Source organism: Saccostrea echinata, unplaced genomic scaffold (genome assembly GCF_033153115.1).
Source record: "Saccostrea echinata isolate AGI-Se365-2 ecotype Australia unplaced genomic scaffold, CSIRO_AGI_Sech_v1 ptg000012l, whole genome shotgun sequence".
In the NCBI taxonomy this organism is placed as follows: Eukaryota; Metazoa; Mollusca; class Bivalvia; order Ostreida; family Ostreidae; genus Saccostrea; species Saccostrea echinata.
Window position 1 is genome coordinate 15,090,688 of NW_026889761.1, and position 27,526 is coordinate 15,118,213.

At 33.4% G+C, this 27,526-nt stretch overlaps 1 protein-coding gene across 1 annotated transcript; it reads right to left on the reverse strand.

Annotated features, from left to right (window-relative positions):
- Positions 1 to 2,137: 2,137 nt before the first annotated feature.
- Positions 2,138 to 27,419, reverse strand: LOC133186000 (interferon-induced protein 44-like). The gene is made up of 8 exons (XM_061321282.1): positions 27,342 to 27,419; positions 27,182 to 27,222; positions 27,057 to 27,095; positions 8,454 to 8,515; positions 4,632 to 4,832; positions 4,394 to 4,537; positions 2,994 to 3,171; positions 2,138 to 2,600 (listed from the first exon to the last, which is right to left on the reverse strand). The coding sequence occupies exons 2-8, from the start codon at positions 27,201 to 27,203 to the stop codon at positions 2,305 to 2,307; spliced, it is 942 nt and encodes a 313-aa protein (XP_061177266.1). The 5' UTR covers positions 27,204 to 27,222; positions 27,342 to 27,419; the 3' UTR covers positions 2,138 to 2,304.
- Positions 27,420 to 27,526: the final 107 nt, after the last annotated feature.

The following is a 27,526-nucleotide window of genomic DNA, read 5'->3' on the forward strand; positions in this document are numbered from 1 at the left end:
TTTAACTACTTTATTATTACGCTGAAAAATCAGGATTGCGTGTCCAAGCCAGAGTTTTTATGACTTATATATATATAAACGAATAATTTAAAAAAAAAAAAAAAAGGAACAAAAATGAACAAAACAAAACACAGTAACAAACACATAAAACAAATATCAAAATCAGAAACGAAAACAAACAGAAACTTTTTCGGGGTGAGGCTAGGGGGGTAATGAACACTCCTGAAGCAGTAGCTTATTTCCTTCTAGTACATAATCTCCAACACTAACATCCTTGTTAACATCCACGTTACCTTGGATGGTACTATTTCATTTACTATAGATATTAAACTCTGAAAATCCTTAAAGGGGAGAGTTCCGACTCCCCCCCCCCCCCCACTCGATCCTGTACTGTACAAAATAAGTAAGTGTCACGGAGTTCGTTGTTTAACTATTTAGTGAAATAAGGCAGTGAAAGTCCTCGAAAGATCACTTTAAGCTGTTATAAAAAATCCCCTTCTCAAGATGAATATACATGTAGTTACTACTGTATGCATGAAAAAGTACAGGTATGCGCCATGCCTTAATCTAACAAATACGTAAATTACGAATCTAGACATATTTAGGAAAATTCTGGTTTCAGTTAGACTATTGCAAATATAAATAAAATTATTTTTGAATTAAATAGTATGTTGTGTTAACCATATATACTGTATATTCTAGATTTAGACATATTTTTTTTATATAAATATTACCTAACACATTGCGATTATTCGCGAAAACTTTCACTACAAATAAAATACTTTCATATTTTAAGGGTTCTACGGAAAATTCTTCTTTAAAATGTGTCATGCTTTTTACAAAAAGTGTCCATTTAAAATTAAAGATATTTACATGTTAATCTAAAGAATAAAAATGAATTAAGTGTAAATTTTTAATTGATTAAATCATACCGGTCAAGGTAGCCTAGTGGAAGGTCGTTTAGAATGGACTAATAAACGATTTTATTATATAGCTAATAAATAGACTACAATGAAAAAAAAAACCTACTAAAAGTCTAGAGAATTTTAGCGTTCAATATATTGTTGTTTCATTGAACGTTGAGTTTGAATGACGTATATGAGTATGCCCGAAACATTCCGAATACGAGTGTTCAATATCGAACACCCAGTTGTAAACAAAAAAATGTGATAGGCAGTGGAAGCTAGGTAAGATATGTTTATATTTCACAAAAAATTAAAATTATTAATTAATAATTTAATACGTTTTAACCTCAATAAAACCTCAATAAGCAAATCATACCGTTTGGTAGGGTCATTGGAATGATGCAATATTGAACATTTATAGGACAGACGCTAATTTAAATACCGATACTGAAATATTCTTATTAATTTGAGTTATTTAATTGAAATAATTAATATAAATCTTTGGAAGATGTTTTAGCTATATAATAAAGGAGTTATTGAATGTAAATTTGTGAATATTGACACTCGGTTGCTTTACAAATGCACTCTCAAGCTCCTGCATTTGTACAGCGAACTCGTGCCAATATTCAACAATATAAGTTCAATAACCCCATATTATTTATCGTACATTGAATTTATATGTATACATGATTTCATAGACATGTTTAAGAAAGGACGCGCATACTCCTTAATTTTCGGGGAATAGAATGTGACAGCCTATCTTCATGCCCCTTATACTCTGTTTTACAAAGAGGACTTAAAAATTGAAGACCAGCGCAGAAACTCAAGGATGCAAACTTTTTCAATATCCGAGCTGGAAATAAAACAGTTACAATGAATATTTCAACCAATGAGTAGAAACTAATTAATCATGCAATTGATAATAAAAGATATTTTGACTCGAAGTGTGCTCAGAAAGGACATGAGTAAACTTGTCCAGAAGGAAATTCACAGGGGGTATTGCTCTTAATCAGATTGTATCATGGCCTTGACGCAAAATCATTTGGACTTCAAGATCACTGACAGAGAAACTGTAAAATTCGCTAACAGTTTCTCGATCTACTGGTACTCTTGGAACATTGGAATGTTGATACCTCCTACAAAGATTGCTAATGACCAGAGACTGTGTCATGGCCTTATCTCAAAGTCACTATAGGAAAACCTTTTCGTTGCTTTGCAACGAGCTTTGCTAGTTTCATTTCATTTTCCTTTAATGCATTCAAACTTTTAAAAAATGCACTGATCTGTTTAACAACTATCTATAATTACACGACATCTAAAAATGTTCCAAGTATTCAATATCTAACGGCTAAAACAAATATAATTATGCATTTTGTATTTAATTTGAATTCAGTTGTGCTTAATTCAAAAAATCCTCGGGTATATTTGTTTTGTCTTGTCTCTGCAAAAAATCGTTCGCTCTGTCCATTATCATCTTAAGATTCGACAATGCCAGTACATCTTTTTTTGGATCAGGGACAGTCTCCATATGGTAATTTGACATCGGTAAAACGTTCATTTCAGGAAGTACCATAAAATCTGCAATGACTTTCAACTTGTTGTAAACTTCATTGCTCTTGAAAAGCAGTGAAATGTCATCGGACAACGATGCTCGGAGCCTGTCGACCTTGTTCATCAGAACTAGCTGTGGCAGATCTGAAATATATATATATAGAGAGAGAGAGGGAGAGAGAGAGAGAGAGAGAGATTGAGATTTTTACAACTATATAGCTTTCTATAACTTACTTTTATAACTTTATATAAAATTCAATCTTTGATCTTGTATCTATTTAATGGATTCGACACATAGGATAAAAAGTGTTGTTGGTTTTCCAGTGCTCTCTCTCTCTCTCTCTCTCTCTCTCTCTCTCTCTCTCTATATATATATATATATATATATATATATATATATATTGAAAAAGTTATTATCTATATCTATTTTCTTCAGTACATGCAAATTTCATTTTAATAATTTGAACTTTTTAAAGTTTTTACACAAAACGAGATGAGGTACTTAAAGATGATAGTTTTAGAAAATAAGGGACTCACTTAATGGAGCCAATAATTTTCGCATATTGGCAAATATCTCAACAGCCGATTCATCAGCTAATGCTGCCTTTGGGTTGTCGGCGTTTACAACATATACAAGACAATGCATTTTGTCTCCAAGTTGTGCATCAAGTCGATACTTTGCATGATTACTTTGTATTGATGCACCTGGATTTATCTATAAAAAAGGGAAAATATTGAAGTGAAAAATTCTTGTACATATTTACTTATGATAATAATAAAGAAGTTATAGCTCTGTTACTTACATACATAAAGTTATTTCATTTGATATTCTGTAGTTCTGTCGATGTTGTGATGAAAATTTAAACATTAAATACTCAAATGTTGCTCTTTTACATACCTACATTGTCCCATTCGTTATACATTGTGTTTATCATTCTGCTACACAAGCGGAAACAATACACAGTTAGAAATCAATACTTTACGAATAACTATACCCTATCTGAAATATACCCCCATCTGACCCCATCTGAAATATGCTTAAATTACATTCCACGTGTATTTTGCTTATAAAGTGTGTGGAAAGCTACCGTATATAAAGCACCATAATACAGACGGAGAGGTCAAAGTGTTAATGTGTGATTTTTATTTTTACGTCACAAACGTCAAACGCCGTGCAAGGGTACTGTCATAAGGTCAGAGAAATTCAAAATTCACGTTCATTTTTAAAAGTTAAACATAAGTAACTGTTGCAATGGCTTTTCTCTTAATTGTAACTTACCCAAAGGATAATACAGAGGTTTATTATTGTTAATTGCATTTGCAGACAAGGCAGGGAGTTAAAAAAAATAAATATAAGTCATTGAATCATTTTTGAAAGATGCAGTCTCATAACTGCGAACGCGTGTTACTCAAGTTGTTTGCACACACTGTTGCAGCTATGAGACTATATTTGTCAAAAATTAATAATAATCCTCTGCTTAAATATTCAAATCATGTAAATGTAAGCAGGGGGTTTTTGCAAAGTTAAATGCAAATGATGGAGAAACTAATTTAATAAGAAATGTTATAGCATATAAGTAAAAATATTTCTTCAAGAATTATCAGAGAAAGTGTACAGATTAATAAATATGAATATCAGATATCATTACATTATGCTTGAAAATTTGCATCGTTAGTAAATTTGTCAACTTAATCATTGAATATCATGAATGTTGACAATTGTGCGTACAAATGATAAAGTTAGGAAAATATTTACTTATATCATTTGAAAATCTGTTCCATTCACAAATAAAATATGTATACGTTCATTTTTTCTAATATCACGATATTATTTTTATAATCTTTAATTGAATACTCAAACATTGAAAAAAATCCTAATCAAGAAATCAACAATAATAAGAATAATGTGGTGACAAGCAAATTAAGTTCATGAGTACCTGATATCCACTTTTGATATGGCCTTCCACCATTTGTCGAACGTCCTCTGGCAACACTCCAGCAACATTGTGAAGACCACGACAGTCAAATATTCGTACTGGCAATGTTTTTTCGTCCTTGGTGTATAATGCGTGGGTTTCAAACTTCAAGATTCATTAAGTAGTAATAAATGTCTTTAACGTTAAAGTTTTTGAATTAGATCACTTAAATTTTCAACTTATAGCTAAAAATACGTACAGTGGAGGTAACACTCTTTTCAGATGGCTTGTATACAGTCAATGGAGCCAAAACCGTATCCTTATTTTTGAGAGCTGAAGCACATGTATTGAAAAATGAAGTTTTTCCAGAAGCAGCTTGGCCTAGTAGCATGCAATTTAGGTATTTCACTCCACCCTTAATTTGATAGTTAGAAACTTCATATAATAACTCGTCTTTATCCTAAAGAACAATTCAAAAATATTTTGAATACCGAATAAAATTATCTATTACAATTCATTTACTATTATGTAAACATTTTTATCTACTAATTGACTTTAACATCGAAATTATAAATATAGATTTAATTTCTCATTTAAAGAATTTTAACCAAACTAAATTCGTTCCCCTTACTAACCCCTACGGTACAAAGTTGGAAATAAAAGCAATATAATAAATAATAAATAAAATATTTGTAGAGCGCCCTATTTGATAAAAATTACTCTAAAGCGCTTAACAATAAGATTATAGTAAAATAAATGTACGAGATATAGTAATTAAAGCTTTAAAAAAAAAAAAAATAAGAAAATGAAAGATGGATAAAAAAGGAGAAATATACAAGAAAATGAAGAGTTAAATAAAATAAGAAAATCAGATATTTGCACTTGAGACATTTAAAAAAAAAATTATAGGGGTTAAAACTCAGGAAAAGCAGTCTTAGAAAAAAGTATGCTTTTAGCAAGTTTTTGAAAACATCCACACTTTGTGCCAATTTTATGCGTGTTGGAATTCATTTCATAAACTGGCGGCAGCTCAACTAAAAGTCTGTTCTCCAAAAGTCTTAGTTCGAACTTTTGGAACTACAGCTAGTTCTTATCGATGTTTCCGATCTTAGTGATCGGGCTGGTTTATAAACTTCAATAAGTTCTTGTAGATATGAAGGAGCACATCCAAACAGGAGCACCAGTCTCTTAAATTGTAGTAATGTAAACAATGAAAACAAGTTCTATTTTATGCTGTGGGTCTATCATTTTATGCTGTGGGTTTATTATTTTATGCCTTGGATCTATTATTATTTGCTGTGGGTCTATTATTATATACTGTGGGTCTATTATTATATGCTGTGGGTCTATTATTATATACTGTGGGTCCATCATTAAAAGCTGTGGGTCTACTATTATATGCTGTGGGTCTATTAATATATGCTGTGGGTCTATTATCATATGCTCTGGGTCTATTAATATATGTTGTGGGTCTATTATTATATGCCGTGGATCTATTATTATTTGCTATGGGTCAATTATTATATGCTGTGAGTCTATTATTATATGCTGTGGGTCTATTATTTTATGTTGTGTGTTTATTATTTTATGCTGTGGGTCTATTATTTTATGCTGTGGGTCTATTATTATATACTGCTGGTCTATTATATGTCTGGGTCTATTATTATATGTTGTGGGTCTATTATTTTATGCTATGGGTCTATTATCATATGCTGTGGTTCTATTATTATATGTTGTGGGTTATAATGATATACTCTGGTTCTATTATTATATGCCGTGGATTCATAATTGTATGCTGTGGATCTATTTTAAATGCCGTGGGTTCATAACTATATTCTGTGGGTTCATTATTATATGCTGTGGTCCTATTATTATATGCTGTGGTTCTATTATTATATGCTGTGGGTTCATAATTTTATATATATATATATATATATATATATATATATATATATATATATATATATATATATATATATATATATATATATATATATATATATATGTGTGTGTGTGTGTGTGTGTGTGTGTGTGTGTGTGTGTGTGTGTGTGTGTGTGCTGTGGATGTATAATTATTTTCAAAGAAAGTGGCCCCCATCAGCCACTTACCTCAAAATTCATTGGTATATTTTTATGTTACAAGCGAATATCGCATACAGAATGGGGTCTTTGACTTACAACCCATCGCATATTCAATGATTTATTTGTAAATATTTGCGTTGAATTCAAATATATAATTTTCTGGGATAAATTTGCTGTAGGCGAGGCTTAGACTGAGAAAATGCTATCGTCAATTTCTCTGTAAGTCGTATCAACAGCAGCCATTAGCTCCTCCAATTGCATATTTGTGTAAAGTCATGTTACATTATAGCTGACCATCAAGTACTCGTTGTGTGGTCGCAGAAGTTCACTCTTCAATTGAGGTCTGAGCTATCCCTAAAGTTTGTGCTCAAGTTATGTTTGCACTGTTAAATCATTTTTTTTTTCAAAATGTGTTGATTTTGTCCCAAATTTAATGCACTTTGAATTTTTTTTTATCAAAGTTGTAAGTGCTTTTTTTGAGATGTAATAAGTCTTCCTTGAGAAATAATGGTATTTTGCAGTATCTATTACTTGTAGTGGAATAACAAATTTCAGTTTCAAAATTGCATATTTTATGGATTATATATAATCTCTCCGTCCTCGCATTATTTGCTTTGTACAGAAAGCTATAAGTAATATCATCAAGGACACCGTTGCATTCATTTCAGCAATGCGCCCTTCAAGATTCTCTAAAATGGGATACAAAAATCAGCAGTTATATATTTTGAATTAATTGCCGTTTATACGGTTCTCTTTAATGTATTCGATTAAAGCATGACCACTGTGACATAATTTAGTCAGATTTAATTTCATTGAATCTGTTGCTATTAGGGATGGAATACCTTAACCTCTTTATTGTTAATTCAACAACCAACTTCTTCTGCTAGCTTCTGAATGCCTGACTTTCCCAAAGCTTTCAATTGCCTTCTATACCCTTTGGCTAATCCATTCCAAGGGTTGTCACGTCATTTCACTATTTGAAGTCTTTAATGCGTTTTACTCAAATGCCTCTTAACCATTACACCTGCACATTCCTATGTAAAACTTTGACCCACTGTGTTGACCCTGCCCTACCCTCAGTGGTCATGATTTGAACGAACTTGAATCTTCAATACCTGTGGATATTTCTGTATTAATTTGACTAATAATGGCTTTCCTGTTCTTGAGAAGAAGATCTTTAAAGATATTTCCTATATATTCCCATGGTAAACTTTGACCCCTGTTGTGGCCCTCCCATACCCCCAGGGATCATGATTGGAACCAACTTAAATCTAAACTATCTGAGGATACTTCTATTATAATATGACTGATCATGGCTTTGCTGTTCTCGAGAAGATTTTTAAGACATTTCCTTTATATTTCTATGTAAAACTTCGACCCCCTTTTGTGGCCCTACCCTACCCCCGGGGGTTATGATATGAACAAATCTTAAATGTAGAGTATGTAATGAAGCTTTCACATAAGTTTCATCTTTTCTTGCCAATTGGTTCTTGAGAAGAAGATTTTCAAATGCTGCCAACAAATTTTCTCTAATTCTTAATTATCTCCCCCTTTAAAGAGGGTGTGACACATCTTGTGAACAAACTAAAATTCCCTTTAATCAAGAATGCTTTCTGGCAAGTTTGGTTGAAATTGACTCGGTGGTTCTTGAGAAGAAGTTGGCTCAGGTGAGCTAAAAAGGAAAATTGATTGGTATATAATGGAAAATATAATGGTTCAGGCTGGATTTGAAGAGGTTTTGCAAACACGTATAAAATCACTCTCTTAGTTGTAACAGTTAATAAGCTGAATGAGCCTCTCGTCATACATATGCCTTCCTATATTTGTTTATTGGTTACATTGAAATAAACATTCAACAGTATGCATACTTCATTCTTTGATACGATAGACTTTAAAACAATATTTTTTTTCCTATGAACTATGCTTGCTTTCTTAGGTTATTTTTATTAGTCTTTCAACTTTATATTTAGGGCTATTGTTCCTTGAAAAAGGACCTTACCCTCCAGTTAAAGTCTCTCCATGGTCTTTCCATCAGAGGAGGTGGACCTCCGTCTTGTTTCGCTGTAACATACGAAGCATTGTAAATAGAACAAGTAAACTAATTATTCTGTGGCAATTAGAGGCCTTTCTACTTTTAGTATTTTCTTATTTGGATTGACAAAAGGAAGCAAAATGCAAGGAAATAAACAAACACAAAAACTACTAGCTATAGAAAATCATCGGGCGCGGTGTTCTTTTATGTTTGTTTGTTTAATTGTTTGCTTGTTGTTTAACGTCCCTCTCGAGAATTTTTCACTCATATGGAGACGCCACCACTTGCCGGTGGAGGGCTGCAAATTTTGACCCATGATCGGCACTTAGGGCCATTGAGCAGTGAGGGATCTTTTTCGTGCCTGCACCTACTGCGACACGGGACCTCGGTTCCTACGGTCTTATCCGAAGGACCAGTCTCCACGTCCCACAGTGAGATCAGAACCTGCGACGTAAGGATCAACTCCTTACTCCGCGACTCTAGAGCAGACGCTCTTCCACTGCGCCACGCGGGCGACTATACAAGATTGTGTGTTGTAAAAAAAAAGTTAAGAAAGATATGATTGGTGCATAATAAAAATGTTGATTCTCTGATAAACCTTTCTTCTGAGTTGTTTTTTGTTTTAAATGAATCAAGATAATCGGTTAAGAGCCTGTGAGAAACATAAGCTAGAAACACAAGGCAGATTGTAAATATGGAAAAGAAAAACTCAGAAGGTGGGTTCAGATTTTAACATGATATATATGGAGATAACAAAGAGTACTCAAGCTAAAAAGTTCATTAAACAATACAAAATAGGAGCAGAGCAAACACGGACCTCCAAAACATCAGAGGAGGGATCAGGTGCCATAGAGGAGTGAGCATCCCCTGCCGACCGGTCACACCCGCTGTGTGCTCCTTGTCATAATATAATAAATAATTCCGAAAAAATCCGCCGACAATCCAGTGTGTAATTAATGGCCTTACAATTATGAAAAATATCAGTCAGCATTTGACTCATTGTATCGACCATAGAACTTAAGAAATGATGACTTTAAACGAGACTGCTGATATTCTTGTTTCATTAACTTGTTTTTCAATAATTTACCTCGATTTAGAAATTGTACATACGTAGAGCATGCTCTTGCGTATTGAATCAACTGAGAGATATAAACTATATATAAACTAAGATATAAATTATGCAGGTGATGATGGTATATTGCTGCATAAGTAAGGGAAGTTGACGATTGAAAAGTTAAAGTCATCACGTTTATTATAAAGCTTGGTTGTTAGATTACCATTAACATATTTTTCAAGTAAAATATCCAAATATGAAACTGATGTGTCAGAATCTGTGGTATCTTTTATCTCAAGCTCACCGGAATATGTCTTGAAATCAACATGTAATATTTAAATAAACAGTTGTGTTAGCTGAATTCAATGTAACTAGTATAAATTAAATTCAAACATGCATTTCTAGAATGAAAACACGGCAATGCAAGTGTGCATTGCTTTTTTATATATCAAAATTTGCTACTTCTGGTGACTGTTTAATTTAAAAAATGAAATCAAATAAATTCCAAAGGCAAAGAAAGGAAGAATGCTTGGTATTAAAATATCGTATCATATCAGTAGACCTGCATGCTATTACAGTCCCTGAAACGTTCTTATTTCCCACTTGAACGGTGAGTGAACGCTGAACGAACGTAGAGCGAACGTTGAGTGAACGATGTGTGAACGCTGAACGCAACTTGGTGAACGGTGAGTGAACGCAGAACGCGAACGGAGCGCAAACGCGATTGCAAAGTGAACGGTGAATGAACGGTGAAAGAAAGATGAACAATTTATTTGGAATACCTCTAATCTTTTCTTTGCATTGCATCTTTTCTGATGTATTCTAGTCTCAGTTGCCAAAAAATAAATAAATAAACAATTCAATGAATAAATAAATATATAAAATCCAGATTTTTCCTAAGAAAGACGATACATACACATTAAGTAAAACTATTAATTAAGTTTCTTTCAAAATTTTCTTCACAAATGTATGATGTTTAAATTCAGCTGTGTTTAATCACACGATCTTTATCGCTGTAAAACATTGCAATTGTTACCGAACTCTGTAGTATAATAGCTAAAATTATTCTAGTTGTAAAATAGATATGTTTATTCTTATTTGATAAAAGAAAACCATTACAAATAATGTGGATTTTAGAAGAGGAAATTACTGACTTAAAGAATGAACTACAATGGGTATAACAACTATGCATTTATTCCGTGCCAAGGCGATTCTGTGTAAAATAATGAGAAAAAAAATTAAAATATTTTACAAAGGTCCGTGGACGTATTGCATAAATACACTCGTATTTTAAAATTTTAATGCAATAATAATTATATGTTTGTGTCATTTCTATGATTTATTGGGCAGACTTCTACATGTAATGATATAAAGAATCATTTATATTATTTGTTATAGATTAAAATTTCAAAACTTGGTCTTTAAATAATATGCTGTCATACTTTTGATTAAACAGACAAATGAGAGAGAGAGAGATGGGGGAATTCCGTTATAGCCCCTCCCCTCCCCCTACCCCAAATGCATAACATGTACCTGTGTCAAACAAAAATTCTTATTTTTTTTCTAAATATATCAGACAGTAAGGGCCGGTACACACGGTAAGGTTTGTCTTATAAGTCTAAAACCTTACGTTTTGCAGACCGTATGGCTCTCATGTCCACAAGTTAAGGCAAGACTTACAAGATTATAATCAGCATTTCCATAAATCCCACGTGTTTCCAGCCATAAAATAGTGCATTCGGTCATTGAAATAGAGGAATAGATTACTAGGTTTTGTAATAATTATACCAACAAGTATATTCACGCTTCTTAAAAAAAGAGGAAAATACTTTGTGTTCACTTCAATACATAGGCGTCGGAACCGGGGGGCTTAGCCCCACTTTCTTTGCAAAGATAGACATAAATTGGGGCTTACATTTTTTCTTTGGTTTAACCCCCCCCCCCCCACTTTCAATTAGCCACCCTACTTTCAATTTGCTTCCGACGCCTATGCAATATACCCACGTGTATGGTTTGATAAAAATAGAATGGTATTTGGGCGAATGATTTTCATTGGTTGAGGAGAAAATTTTAGCTAAGTCTCGTATTAGGAAGTAGAGCAGCGTTCTATTTGTAAGTCAGACTTGTAACAGGTTGGAGAGAATACTCGAAATCGGGTATTATCCGTGAAATCGCGTATAGTCCCCGAAATCGGGGTATCGTCGTATCCGCGAAATCGGGTATAGGCGGTGTAATCACCTTATAAAACTTAAACAATGGGATGGCGCATTTTGCCGAGTCAACTTTCACCTAGAGACAAATGTTATTTAAAGGTATCACTAGCCAAATAACAATTTGGAAGTCTGAATTAATGCGCATATGACAACAAATACCCGTGGAGCTTAGTACATTTCATGATCTGCACCCAAACAAACGTTCGTTCTGCTTTTATATTTTATATAATGTTAAATGTATTTGCATCTTCTTCATGTTCATACCCAACACAACAGAACTATTAAATGTCAGAAGTCTGGAATTTATAATATTTCCACATCAATACGACAAACATGAACATTTTGTAAATAATTCAATTTATACGGAAACACATTTCACACACAAAATAATCTGATTTAAACAGGTTTTTTTTTTTATCGTATTTAATTATGCGCCATTAATTGCTTTAACATTCATCTTGTGCATAAAAATAATTCATTACAAAATGTATAAACTATTTAATGGTTAAAATGTTTCAAATTACGGCAAAAACTAATATAACGCGTATATTATTTAGTATTTTTTCGGAGGGGGGGGGGTGTTATGAATCTATTTTCATCAGTTGATTTTTTTGTCGTTGAATAGCATTCCTTACATATATCTTGTACCAGTACATAATTATGAGAATGACAATTAAAGCTAATTTCCAGAAGTTATAAAAGGCGACATATTCTTTCTTATTTTTTTTTAAATTATTAAAATTTCCTTTGGATTCAACATGCCTCCAACGTTTTAGCAAAGACAATGATGTTCTCAGCAACATGGCTTGTGAGAGAAAATAACTGTTGATCAATTAATTTCGCTGAGTCGGCAATATTTTTCCATTTTTCGGCGACTTCAGGGGACGAAAGTGAATAGCTATAACGGTTGTTACTAGCTGCTTACATTAATTATTCCTTGTCTGGACTATCTCGGTCAAGCGAAAATTAACCTCGAATGTGTTATGCATGTGTCCAAGAGAGACATCCCTCTCTTTCAAAATAATCAAATTAAATGTAAAATGTTATTGTAGAGTTTTGTGCTAAACGTCATTGAATGGTATATATTCTTTGCATGATAAAGAGAGAAGATCTGTTCATCTAAAAATCATATTGATTCCCTATTTTGCCCTCTTGAGTGAATAGAATTCTTCATATCTCCAAAACATTCATGCAATAATTGTTTATATACAGAAACAATATGAGGTTAAAATAGAAACCTGTTATTTTCTACCACATTCGACAAGTTTTAAAAATAACTAAACTTCATGTTTATTTTTAACACATTTTTCACCATAGATGAATGATAACAAAAAGTGATAACCATGAGTAATAAGTATCACAGATTACAGAAAAGATAGGGAATTATGAAGTTTTAGTTCCCTGTCACGTGACGTACTGTCTAGAATCAATCAGATAACGTATTTTAGCATATTATAATGAGATTTAAAGCGATATAACCTAAAATAAACTACAGACTCTGAAGGGAAAATCTACCCTGTCTATCCAATACTATAATAATAATAATAAAAGAAAGTGTCTCCAATCTGTATGGATGATTAATTAAAAACAATGCAGCTCAAGATTTAAGCTAAGACGCGATTGAACACTCCACTTCAGTTTGTTCTTTTGTATAAAAAGTAAAAACAGTATATGTGAAAACTTTAATATATGATTCATATTTGAATATTAGCTCTATATTGAGAATGTATAATAAGCACATGAAAAGATGTGCGAATTGGATTTTTTTATTTATTTATATGAACCAAGCCCCCCCCCCCCTTCACCCCAGCTAAACGAAAATCCTTTTAACAAGACATCTCGTTCTCAATTTCCACACAAACACCCACAGGTAAAATAACGTCGCTTGCATCAATCAAAACATTGGTGGTTTCTTTGAATGAAAATTTTCATGGTTAACTGACATTAAAAAATTTTCTTTAAAAAATACGCACCTCCTCCTTTCCCCGCGGGAATTGCAGGACTGTATACATACACCATAGGAGGAACTGATGATTTTACTAAAGATTCTCTACCTTTATCAATAAACACTGTATTAATTTTTAAAAATGTATTTAAGTTTACATGCATGTACACATGTAGATATTAAATTTATTTCATTTCATATCATTTTTCAACATGCTTTCCCTTTGTTTTTTTTTTTGTTTTTTATGTTTGTTTGTTTGTTTTTATTTTATTTTTTTTTTTCAATTACGAAAACGTCGGTATTCTATATCGATGAAAAATTCATGTACTTACCAACTGAGGAATAATTTAAATTTAACGTGAAAGGGACACCATACATTTTTAAGTTAAAAATACATTACACAGCGTTAGTCGTTAAATTTCTTCAAAGTTTTACATTTTGTGAATAATGCACAGGTTAAGAAATTAAGATGGGGGAATAATTTATAGGGAAATAAAGACAGACGACATGTAGTTATTTGTTTTTAGAACTTGTACTGAAAAATAATGACGCCACCGTGCCTTCTTTGCTACCCCAGCAGTGTTTGTCGGGTGATTTTAAACTTGTCAGACAACCATTGAAATTGAGTTCAATAAATATAAACTCCCAAGATACTGATGTACAAGTAACACTAACTGACATAATGCGCCGTTGCTTTATTTTTCTGTTTTTAGTTATAGTTACACAATAGATATTAATTGGTTAGGGGTAAATACACTCACAGCTTTTCATTCACGAGGGGCGGAGCCCCGAGTGAATAAAAACTGTGAGTGTATTTACCCCTAACCAATTAATATCTATTGTGTAAGTTACTTGTACCAAATGACCAATGAGAGAAAAGCAAGTTGATAATTAGCACCGCCTACTACATGTACGAGGTGTCAAGCCACGGTCCGGAGTATGTATAAATAGCTGTCTCCATCTGCAATGATCAGACTTAGCTGTGTCACTGCTACTGCAATTTGTTGATAGAAAATTCGGAATTGGTACGTGTGTAGATATTGTTCCTTTGGAATGTTGAAGACGCAGAAAACATAATTTTTGTCAGGTACAGGTACAGGGGTAGCGATTGTAGGCTTTTATTTTCAAGTCGTGAACTCTGAAGGAAAATTTATCTTTCTAGATCGATCGTTTTTTTTTTTAGAAGGGGGGATAGGCATGGGAAACATCGCCATTGAACTTTTTCTATATGGCAATCGGCGTACAGAAAAAATGAAATGATTTGTGACATTTTAATGAAAGTTTGAAATGGTATTGGAAGTAAAAAAAAAACGCGGGGACTTCTGATGTGAAATTGCTATTTGTATTTGGAGACGGGAAAGAGAATGACGAGAACTCGAGATAGGACGTATCATTTACTGATTAAGGATGCGCGGAGAAAACATACAGAAACATTTACGAAGCGAACATCGACAAGCTAATGTTAGTATTTTTGAAATAAAAAATGTTGACTTAATTTCTTCATCAGCCAGGTCTGGAAATTGACATCGTTTATTCATCAGTCAAGGTCTTGTCACAGTATGGCTTGATGCCAAAAGGTGGGCGTGACTTAAAAAAACTGTGATTCTTCTGGCAAATACACCACAGCAACATCAAAGCAAAATTTGAATTTACCGCCAGTCCTATGGTACAATAGAAAGTTGCACGGTATACCCGATTTCGCGGATTCAACGATACCCTGATATCGAGGACTATACGCGATTTCACGGATAATACCCGATTTCGAGTATTCTCTCCAACCTGTTGTAAGGCTTGAAAAACCGTGTATTAAGGGTGTACACACGGAAAGGTAAGAACTTAAGTTCCATGACTTATAAGGCAAGCCTTATCGTGTGTACCGGCCCTAAAAGTAATCTTTTCTTCTTTTTTTTAATCAACAAATCCACTTGTATGACAGTCATGATCGGTTTTTATTTTCCTGCTTCAAGTTCACACGAAGTCCACGTGCTTGACCTGTCAATCAAAATCATTCGACACTGTGCAGGTGTGAAAGTTTCGTCACCCCGAAGGCGAAGTGCTAATAATGCCAAGCAGTTTTAATATTTTTTAAATCTTTCCTAGATCTGATTCAAACATTTAAAAAAAAAATAAATAAATAACATACATTGGTAATAAACACTTGGATTAATTAAGCCGTGTGAATTTGAAACACACTCCCTACCAATTTAAAATACCACCGCCAGTGTAAAGACGAATAATGACCCCCGTAGAATAATGACCGGGGGTCATTTTTCGCCGGTCAATATTCCACGGCGAAAAATGACCCCCAGTCATTATTCTATGGGGGTCATTATTCGTTTTTACACCGGCACATGTATATTTTGAACTACTATTGTGTAATAGCTTTTTTTAGATGCATGTTTGTTTTGAGACGGAAATTTTTGTGCTACAGAAAGCATTAACTTCTTTTGAAATGTTAATTAAAATATACTGGAAATACTTACTTAGTAACCGACTTAAAGGAAAAAGGGGAGGGGAGCTCTTAATTTTATCGAATGGCAAACATATAAAGTTACGGTGAAGGAAGGAATTTTTTTTCTCTCTAACTTTAGACTTTATATATGTAGGAAAAAAATTCTGTAGTGTATTACATTTTACAATGTATTTTTCTTTTATCACACTATCAATTAAATTCGCTCCAAAGATATTTAATTAACTGGATATCCACAGTGCTATATTTATAATTCTCAGAAATAGTTCTAACATGAATTTGTGTTAGTAATTGAAAAACAAAACACGTTATAAATGAACATTTTCATAATTTTGCTGCAGTTGGTAAATTAATTGACTTAGATTATTATCTTTCCATTAACGATTTGTCGTCTTTAACATAACAACAGTGCTTGAAGTATTTGTATATTGCCCGTATTTAAATTTAATTTTTTCCGCATCGTTCTACATAGGTTCATACTTATAACAACATTTATTTTCCAGAGTAATTTAATAGATAACCTAACAGCTTAGTTAGAATAATTGTAAAATAAAATATTGTAGATAATTTTTTCCAATAAAATAATGATTCTTTAAAGACGACACATGTATGTTAATTATTAAATTAAAAAAAAAAACTGTACAGCAGTACTTACAAAAAAAAATTAAGTCCTTTCACTTCGAAGTTCCGAATGACAGTGAGGACTGAACGATAAGTGAACTCTGAACGCAAGGTGAGCGCATATAACGCATATATCTAATAAGTATTATATATTTAAAAAAAACCGCTAAAAGTATAGAGAATTTTATCTTTCAATATCTTGGCGTTTTATTGAACGCTGACTTTGCAAATCTGTGTTGAATTACAAATGCTAGTGATTCCCGCACTTCTAATTCACGTACATCATCATCGACGTCTTCTTCATCAAAATCATCATTGACATCATCGTCATCAACACCATCGTCGTCATCATTATCAACATCATCGACATCATCGTCGTCATCATCATCAACATCATCCTTATGATGTACACCTCAGCATGTAGCACGGTCTTTTTTCGTGCAGAAAAGTACAAAACGGTTATAGTAAACCTGCTGTAAGTTTCTGGCACATGCTGGTGCAAAACTTAATCAAAATTGTGCTGTCCCATAACTCTGCGTCTTGCACACTGAACATCTCTGCCGGGAATGACCTATCAGCTATTTTTACCTGTCGGCCAATGTTTTGCAAAGAATTCTGGGAGCTAATAAAGAGGTGTTTGAAGGGTAATACTTGCACAAAATACAAGGGGTACCCATAAGGTTAAACTAGTCTAGTGATTGTTACATAAATGTTCAATAGTCCAGTCCGAATTTCCTCTGAGTATTTAGTGTATTTGGCTGAGATATGTGCTGCATGTGCCATTTCTTTTTCTCACTTGAATGACCTAATAAATAGTTTCAGGAGAGTGATAACTCTCACTAAGGATATACCCCTTCTAAACACTGTAAATATGTTAATCAAAGATGCTCTTTCATCAACATGTGTTTTTGTAAATTTATGACTGGTCTTATCTCCTTGTCATTTTCACGGTCTCATATTGGGACTTTTGCGAGAAGCGCCGACTTTTACAGTTGACGGCTTACTTTGGCATTTAACATGCATTATGTATGGAGGTACAGAATTGATACCGGTAATAGATAATGAAACCTTATTAGTTGTTATAGTTATGGTGTTAGGGTCGCTAACATGATTTACTGGTAAACTTAATAATAATAGCATAAACAGAATAACATAACTTCAAATACTTAATTCGTGAGGAATATTATCTACTTTTATTCTCATTTTCTGAAGGAATCAAAATAAGGAAGAAAAAACATTCCGGAAGTAAAAATTGACAGGAGTTGGTGAAGGTGGGAAGGCAGGGGGTTGCGGATAGGGAGACTGCAGTTCCCTTCCCAGAAAACTTTATATGTGGTTTGTAATGGCCTATTTAACTATTTAATAAACTTTTAATCTAAATATTTATATTGCAAAAGAGCTTCCATATATTGCCCTGGTGTAAAAGTAAGTCGTCGACTGTAAAAGTCAGTGCTTCTCGCAAAAGTCCATTAGGAAAACTGTAGTGAAGCTAGGTTAAGAACGCCCATGAAATATACGCCTTAATATATTCAGGTAAAATGAATACAAGTTTAATATTTTTTTTTAACAGCATTAATTTTGATAAATGTGAATTGTGGCGTTCGTACTTGTATATATCGGGTCTCCGCTGAGTTCGGCCAAACGACATCGCTTACATCAGCTGTTTGTCACGTGACAGGTTTAAAATTAGAACATATATGTACTATACAAAGATCGTAAAAGATCAACGATATACGGGCATCTTTCCGCAATAAAATTTATTCTGTTTTCTTTGAGACGAATTCCTTAACACGAAAAGTGCTGGGAGCAATTTCCTCTTGCTCGAGAATTGTTTAAAATTTAGCCGTCTTTCTATAAACTCCAGACAAAAATGTAATACGCATTGGAATAATGTCACACTACGGAATAAATCAACAATGCACAACCAGCTCCCAGCACTTTTCAGAATAGTAGGAATAATACATGTAGCTTCACGTGTTTTTTGAAAATTCAGAATTTATAGTGAAGCGGATATCGTTGAACTTTTGATATTTTCGAGGAACTGTACCTGTCATTCTAGCACTTTACTGTACAAATGTGCTCCCTACGGTTTTATATAAAGTCTACACATTATCAATTTAGTTTGACAATAAAAGGTGGATTAATAAATTTCATAATATGTCTCTCTTTTGGTCCGACTACGCGTGTTTTGTATTTATTTTTATTTTTACAAGCTTCAATAAAAGCTTGATCCACAGAGAAACTGCGTGTCAAACTAACAAATGACGTCATTTCAGTCAGTACAGCGAGATCAAACTGGCTTTCATTCTACATAGTGTTATTATGGCAAGATAAGTTGCAGCTCCATTTATCATTGTAATATTTATTAGAAATGAAAGTATTTAGTGTGTTTTAAAAAGAACACATAGTATTTATTCATCGAGATTCATTTGTATTGATTTAACGTGACGTCATAATAGTTTTTCCGAACCTCTGCATAGGCTGACGTATATATGGGAGTCCTTAACCTGGCTGCGTATAATCCTCGCATTTAGCAAGAACGCGGATTAATTAAACCACATGCTGTCCTGAAGTTTTCAAAAGGGAACAGACTGTGATGCTAGGTCAGCTGGGTTATTTTCGTGTTCACATATCTCCAGTATCTCCAGTTAGATGCGTTGAAATAATTTTAATTTGGTCTACTCGGTATGACACATAAGTGTTGAATCGTCTGGTAGTATTGGTGATATGGCCCAGAACCACTTGACTGTCTTTTCACTTCAAAACTTTCTTGTCCCTTTCTTCCACAATCTTTCTGAGTGCAGAAGTCGCAATCGCAGGTTACGATGGTGTTGCCAAATACATGTATCTTCATTTGTTACTGCACTAAGCCTTTGTTCATGTCATTTCCTTTGCACAAAAAGAAACGTGAAAACTTGTGTTGATCTGGTCGAACATAGAATCCGTAAACAATTTCTGAATGTCTTATGTCACCGTCACGTAAATGTAAGAGAATACCAAGAAGATCATTGGTCTGCTTAGGTCCAGTTAGTGACACTTGGTTTAATGATATGCCTTGACACTGGGATGATGAGTCAAAGACCACATGAATTTGTGATGCATTTTTGGGATGTTAAATTCCGAAAATTGGCATGCATCAATGTCATTCAGTGTCGAGTACTGGATGTTCTATTTCAGCAAGACCTTTTTTCCAAAATGTTCGACATATCTTTTTAAAGTGTTCTCTTTTTGATGCATCCTTAATAAGTCTGACTTCAATAGACAGGCGAGTTCTCTATTGTTTGGTATAGACTGTCTGTCTGATTTAAATGGCAATGACGCTTCCCTGTTTCCATCTTTATTTTTCACCATTCCAGCTTCCATGATGGTTTCAAATAGTCGATCTTCAGTAGACTTTCCAGATATGTTGTAACCTTTCATTTTAATGATAAAAGACTGCATTTCTGATTCTCAGAATAACACGTTTCGATTTTTTAATATGAAATTTGTTTTATAGACGGAGGATGAAATGAAGACTTCATTGTCCATCGTGAAGTATAGACATCTTGTTTACATATGCTTAATTACTTTTATGAGCTCTTCCAAGAGAAGTTTCTCCTATGATGATCAATCCAAGGTCCAGTCTTTGTCTTTGTCCATGACGAGAGTAAGAGCTGCCAATTCGTTGGACCTGTTCATGGTAAATAAAAAACTGATGGTTTCCCATTCTAACAGAAGTGTATGTGCCCTATCATGGTGCGAGTAAAACCTGGCTAACGCTGTAGGCATTTCGTCTTTGTTATCTAAAATTGGGTTGCATTAATTAGTGTGGGTAGTCTAAACATATTTCTTTCATCTCGGTACTCCACTGTGTAGTGAAATGCCCGTCTACCTGAAGTAAGACATGTGCTTGAACATGAAGGCAAGGTGTATCGTATTTGTTATCCCTGTCCTACCAAAAATGTCAAAGAGCTTCGACCTTCCCAGTGACCTATTATTCTGATCCTCATTGATACAGTATGTTCTCACAGCTTTCTCTGGTTGATTATTTGGGTATACTCTGTCTTTCACCATACATTCCCAGAAACAAAATCTTTTTCAAATTTGAGTACACTTTATCACTACGGCTTGTATGAATTGTAACATAACTTGACGATTTCTTCCACAAATGTAGCAGATCAAGATTTTGACTAAGTGATCTTTTGCCAGGTGTCTCACAGTACCGCAACAATTATAACAAAGTCCATTTTCCTTCAAGAACTGGGATTAGGAGAAGTAAGAATCCCCTGTTGAGTGGTAACAAGGTGAAACCTTTGTATTGATCGGATATATGGAGTATTCCACAGTTAAATTCATTACAAAAGTAATCACCTAACAAATTGTTTTAAAAATATCAGACAAAATACGACCTTACGAGAGGTTGTATTCACAAAAAAAGGTCATCATAACGACCTATAATTGGCGAAAAGCCTTGCAGGTATGTTAAGGAAGCATCAAATCGTTCCTCAGGAAATTTAGACTTTTTAAAGAAGTTTTAGTTTGATAATTTATCAAGGTCGCCCATAAAACGTAAACTATTATTAAGTATTGCATAAAGTCAGCAGAATGCATGAGGCCAAGAAGTGCACCACCACAACGTCATCACGTGACTGCTATTAATAGCAAAATATTCCTTAATAAAAATGTTAACAGAACAGCAATACCCCGGGGTTTGATAATTTCTTTGAGTAAAATAATACAGTTGAAAAACATCTCTTAAGCCTCAAAAGTGCTGCTAGAATCCCACTGTCCGGTCGGGAAAAAAATTATTTCACATATTCGCACGAAACCTTACCCAATGATTTGCATTTTATACATATAACCCGAGATATTTTTTCAAACCAAGTTTACCTCACTGTTCTAGCAGCATTTTCCCAGTATTATAGAACGCAAGCTTTCGATATGTACAAATATTATGTTTCGAAGTATCCAGCTTAATGTTGTTCTTTTGCATTATTGTTGTCACTAATGACAGAGGAAGAGCCGACCGGGATACGTAAATAGCTGACTGCCTTCAATAGAAGATATAATTGATGAACATGAATTAACATACCTGTTTAACTTTAACTTCACACGAATCACACACAATGTTCATAGTATATGCTTCTAAACCCCCTCTTACATATCTTTTTACATGCCGTCTTAGCCAAATTCTCGTTACACAACATGATCATTTCTCAAGTTACTTGTTGAACAGATATGACGTCATTGGTCGGAGTTTTTAATTCAAGTGACAGATACAGCATAACAAAATATAAACATTCATTTTTGTTAATATTTGCAAGTTTCTATTCATTTTCAAGAGTTAAATTATATCTCTAAATAACAATATTTAGAAAACATGTGTTCTAAAATTGAAGTCATCTCGTCTACTATGATGTCATATTGTATCACTGATTTAGTCAAGTCAGATTTTCTTAGTGCTTCCTTAACACACCTGCGTGACTTGAAGCAGCTTTGATGAAATCTTTGTAACCTCAACTTGTTTGTCAGTAGCTTACCTCGGTTTAAAATTGATCGTACTCAGAGCATGTTCTTGCGTATCTAATCAGTTAGAGAGACATAAGCATTATAATATGTAGGTGATGTTTGAATATTACTATACATATAAGGGAAGTTACAGATGGAAAAGCTGAAGCCATCCCGTTTGTCATACAGTTAAATTATTATTTGGTCATTATCGTCTATAGTCAGTAAAATATTCAAATATGAAACAAATGTGGCTAATTCTTTATTTTCTTTTATTTGAAGTTCACTTGGATATATCGAGTCGACATATGGATGAAGTAACTATTTTTAATTGATAAAAGGTCGTTGATATATCTAATGTCAAGTTGAAGGCCACAGCAAGAGATTTCTTCTTGTGTAGAAGTTTTTGAATAAATTCTGCTTCGTAGGAATTTAAAAACAAGCGGGCTATTAAAGGAGCACAATTAGGGCCCATTGGAATTGCAACGGATTGTTGGAAGATCTCCTTTCCAAAGACTACATACATCATTGACATTGTCAATGGGGAACTGAAGCATCTTTATAATATCAACTTCGGAGTACTTGTATGTGGAATCAGAATGATTTTTAAATTTTTATACCCGCACTTTCTAAAGATAGTTAATAGATACCCTGGTCATTCCGTCCATCTGTCACACTTTCTTCTTCCTCAAACTTCTCTTTTATTTTTAGCAGTAATCAATTCATCTTTTGGAATATGATAGGTGGTGCCCTGTAGATGTGCAATAAGGTGTCGGAATTTTTATTTTTACTCTAGGATCGAAAAATGACTTTTTTCTACATAAAAAACATCGGTTCCAAGAACTCATCTTACATTTCAAGCAGTAACTAAATCATCTTTTAGAAGGTGAATGGTGGATGTGCAATAAAATTTCAGAAGTGCCTTAAGGGTCACCTGAGTATAATACAACACTGTAAGGGATCCATAGAAGTATAAAACAAAATTAACTAATAGACGAAGCAATGTTTCACAAGAATTTCAAAAATCTGGTAAAAATACTCTTGCTTATTGTACAGTGCTAGTGATCTCCTTGGGATCATACATGGTCTTCCCAAGCCTTAAAGGGATGATAATGAATGCAAAATATACAAATACAATGGACACTTGCCTATTGTGTAAGGTATTCAATAGATGCCACTTGCCTAGTGTTACAATTCAGTACACAGAGACTTGGCTGTATAACGTTGCTATTGCCACTTTTCACTCATTACGCTCTCTGTGATTCTTTGTTCACTTGATAAAGTATGTAAAGCTTGTTTTCTATCGTATTTAGTTCATTGGCTTAATACCCAGGAGCAGAGGAGAAGATGTATTTAGAAATTAATACATTTTCACTACATAATCATTAGAGCCCCACCCTAACACCAGAACCCCTGACCCAGGGGCAATGAAATTCTCAATTTTAGAAAAGGCACTCTTCCTCGTCATAACTGTGTACTTTGTTCATCTGCTAAATACCAAGGAGCAGAGGAGAAGATTTTAAAAGAATTAGTGCATTTTCACAATGTAATCATTAGAGCCATGTCCTATCACCAGAATCCTTGACCAATGGGCAATGAAATTCACAATTTTGGAAGAGGCACTTTTCCTTATCATAACTATAACTTAGTATTTGCTTAATACCCAGGAGCAGAAAAGATGATTTGAAAGAATTGATGCATTTTCACAATATAATCATTAGAGCCATGCCATTACACCAGAACCCCTAACCCAGGGGCAATGAAATTCACAATTTTGGAAGAAGCACTCTTCCTCATCATAACTATTACTTAGTATTGGCTTAATACCAAGGAGCAGAGGAGACGATTTTTTGAAGAATAAATGATTTCTTTTACAATTTAATCATTAGAGCCCCGCCCTATCAGAAGAACCCCTGACCTAGGGGCAATGAAATTCACAATTTTGGAAGAGGCACTCTCTCTCTCATCATAACTATGTGCTTAGTTTATTGGCTTTATACCCAAGAGCAGAGGAGAAGATTTTAAAAGAATTAAAGCATTTTCACTATATAAGCAATAGAGCTCCGCCCTAACATCAGAACACCTGACAAAGGGGTCATGAAATTCACAATTTTCGGAAGAGGCACTTTTCCTCGTCATAACTATGTGCTTAGTTTATTGGCTTTATACCCAGGAGCAGAGAAGAGGATTTTCAAATAATTCATGCATTTTAATTATATGATCAAATGAGCCCCGCCCTAACACCAGAACACCTGACCTTGGGGCCATGAACATTTGATTGTTTTCGGTTCAAGAGAGTGTGAGTGACCCCCCAGGGACTCGTTTCAATGTATAAGTTGTGGTATCAATGGTCTTTGACCCTTTTCAAACTACAATTATTTTACCGCGTTCTACACCTTAGTTTATTTATTTATTTCTCTCAGACCATACAATGGTATATGAGTTTCATGAACATATTTACATATATACAAAATACAAAGTCAAGTAAGGAAGAGTAGTATCAAATGAAAGAATATTACTGAAAACAGGCCAATATCTTTATAAAAAACAAAGACAGCTTTATAAGTGAGTCAATATTTGTGGTGGACATAAGATTCTCAAACTTATAAGTATTTACATGAAAGCAATACTTCTTATCAATAAGTTTCATACGTAATGAGGAAAAGTATGGACACTCCATTACATAATGGAATTCATCACCTAAAGTATTTTTATTACACAAATTACATATTCTTAAAGACCTGTAGGTATTAGTCCATCTACCAGCTTCGATTGGAAGTTTGTGGTTACAAATTCTAAATTTTGTCAATATAATTCTTAAATCTTTTGGGAGTTTACTTAGGTACATTTCCCGTCCAAAATTGTTTTTAAAAATCCTGTAATTTAAACATCTAGATGAATTTTCTATGCTCATATGCCAGTCTTGTAAAAATTGACTTAACAATGTCTCTTTCACAATATATTTTAACCAAGAAATACTAAAAAAAAATGATTCATCCACACATAAGACAGAACACATGAATTCAAAATATCTCTTAAACATTTCAACCATGGATGCATAAATAAACCTTCAGAAAAGCATTTATGGAGAAAGCAACACATTATATATGTAAACTTACGTTCATGTGACATCAAAAGTTTAGCCCAATAAGTAATCATTCGTACCTTTATACGTATAATAAAGGGTATCGCCCAGTTTCCCATATACCATACAATTTGGAGTGCTGGATTTAACATGTAAAACAAATTTCAGAAATTTTAAGTCTACCATTTCTTCTACACGTGAGTTTATCTTCACCAGCTCTACCGTTTGCTATAATTATATTGTTATTTTGACAGAATTCAATGCATTTGTACCCTTAATTATTGCAAGTAGTATCTACAGGTAAACGATCAAGTTTTATATTCGTGTCACATAAAATGCTACCATGTGTAATAGCTTGTCTTGTTTCTTCATCCCAATTGTTATGATCTGCTATAAATTCATCAATATTTACATAGTCCTACCTTAACTACTAATGGCACCCCCTAATTATAATGTAATTACTGCTTGTTATAGGTGCTGATAATTTCATAAACTTATAATCCATTTAAAACACACTATGAATTTCTACGGATAATAATGATGTATACACCACATGCAATCTAATAATGAGAATGGTTTAATATAAATTTTCTACTTGTATACCTTTTAGGAAAATTTTAGATCCGCGCATAGCGTTGGAGTTGCGTCACGTCGGAACTAGTGTAATAATTACATACGATTTAATAATTACATACGATTTATTTTACATAACTTTGTTATCTATTCCAAATATGGAAGGAAAACAGGTGAATCATGGGTGGGACTGGTTTGACAAAGTTGATTGGGTATAGGTTTGGAAAGGGTTTTTCCTATCATGATACTGATCAAAGTTTGCACAATTCGATTATTTCCAAAAGTTGTCATTTTGGCATCTATTTTTTTTTTTAACTTTATCAAAAATGCTATGCACTAAAATGACAAAGTTGTAATGACAGAAGATTGAACAAGTACCAATCTTATTTCAAAAATTCTCTTTTAACCAGAATTTACGTCTTTGAATTCTGTAAATGTCAGACCGGTAATGTATTTAGTACATGAAATATTTACATAAGAAGACCACGGGTCACATGTTCACCTGAGAATTTTATACTCGATTTCACAAATACATGTATATATTTTGTGTTAATTATAGTATGTGGCTTCTTCCCTGACTACTCAAATATAAAGGAGGGTGCATTTAGAGGCAAACACCTATTAGTTTAATAATAAGGTATTATTGTTTTATGACAGATAGTTTAAGAGATTCTACCGATCTAATACGAGACAGTTATTGAGTGTATTTCGCTTAAAAGTCGCCTATAAAAGAACAAAGTATGTTATGATTACTTTATATAATTTTAAATTGGAATATACAAGTAACTATATGATGATTGATCTGATTTTGTCACTAACGTAAATACCCGCCATTTTGTGCAATTGTATGTTGTATGATGCTGTGTAAACAGCAGGCAGATTCTCCCCAAATCAAAATTCTCAACGAAATACTTGTCAGAATGTTTAGAGATCTAGGATGGGTGCATTTTTATTTGATTATAGAGGAAATGTTGTAAAATCAAATGTAAACCTTGGAATTTTATTTACTTTCCAACATGTCCTACTTGTGGCGAAAATAACATTGGACTGTCAGATCAATTTGTATTGATAATACTTATCTTGTATGTGTGTTCATTTTCTATTTGAAGGTGTAGTACTCACCTGCGACATTAGGTGTTGTACCTTCTGTAGTTCGTGTATCTGAAGAGAAAGAAAACAGATGAGTTTCTCTTAAAAATAAAATATTACAAATTTTGTCTGTATTAAATTAAATAACGCACAATAACCTTTGGAAAGTAAGATTCCCATCCTGTTAGGTTTTGATTTTCTAGAAGAAAAGAAAGAAAAGGTATTTGTTAATAAATAGATTTACAGAAATAGGCAAAATATTTTGTAAATTATGTTTAGAAATATCTGTTTTTGATATAAAAGTTTTTAAAAAAATACCTTTTTACCCGTATGTGGGTGATGTTATCCTTTCTGAAATTCCGGTACGGTATGGTTTTTGGAAAGACGAAGTTATATATGTGCCTTTTAAATAGAGAAAGCTTTAAACTCAGAATTCTATTGGTTGACAATCTTTATGACGAATCGTATATAGTCTTTCATGATCACATGCTGCCATTTGGATT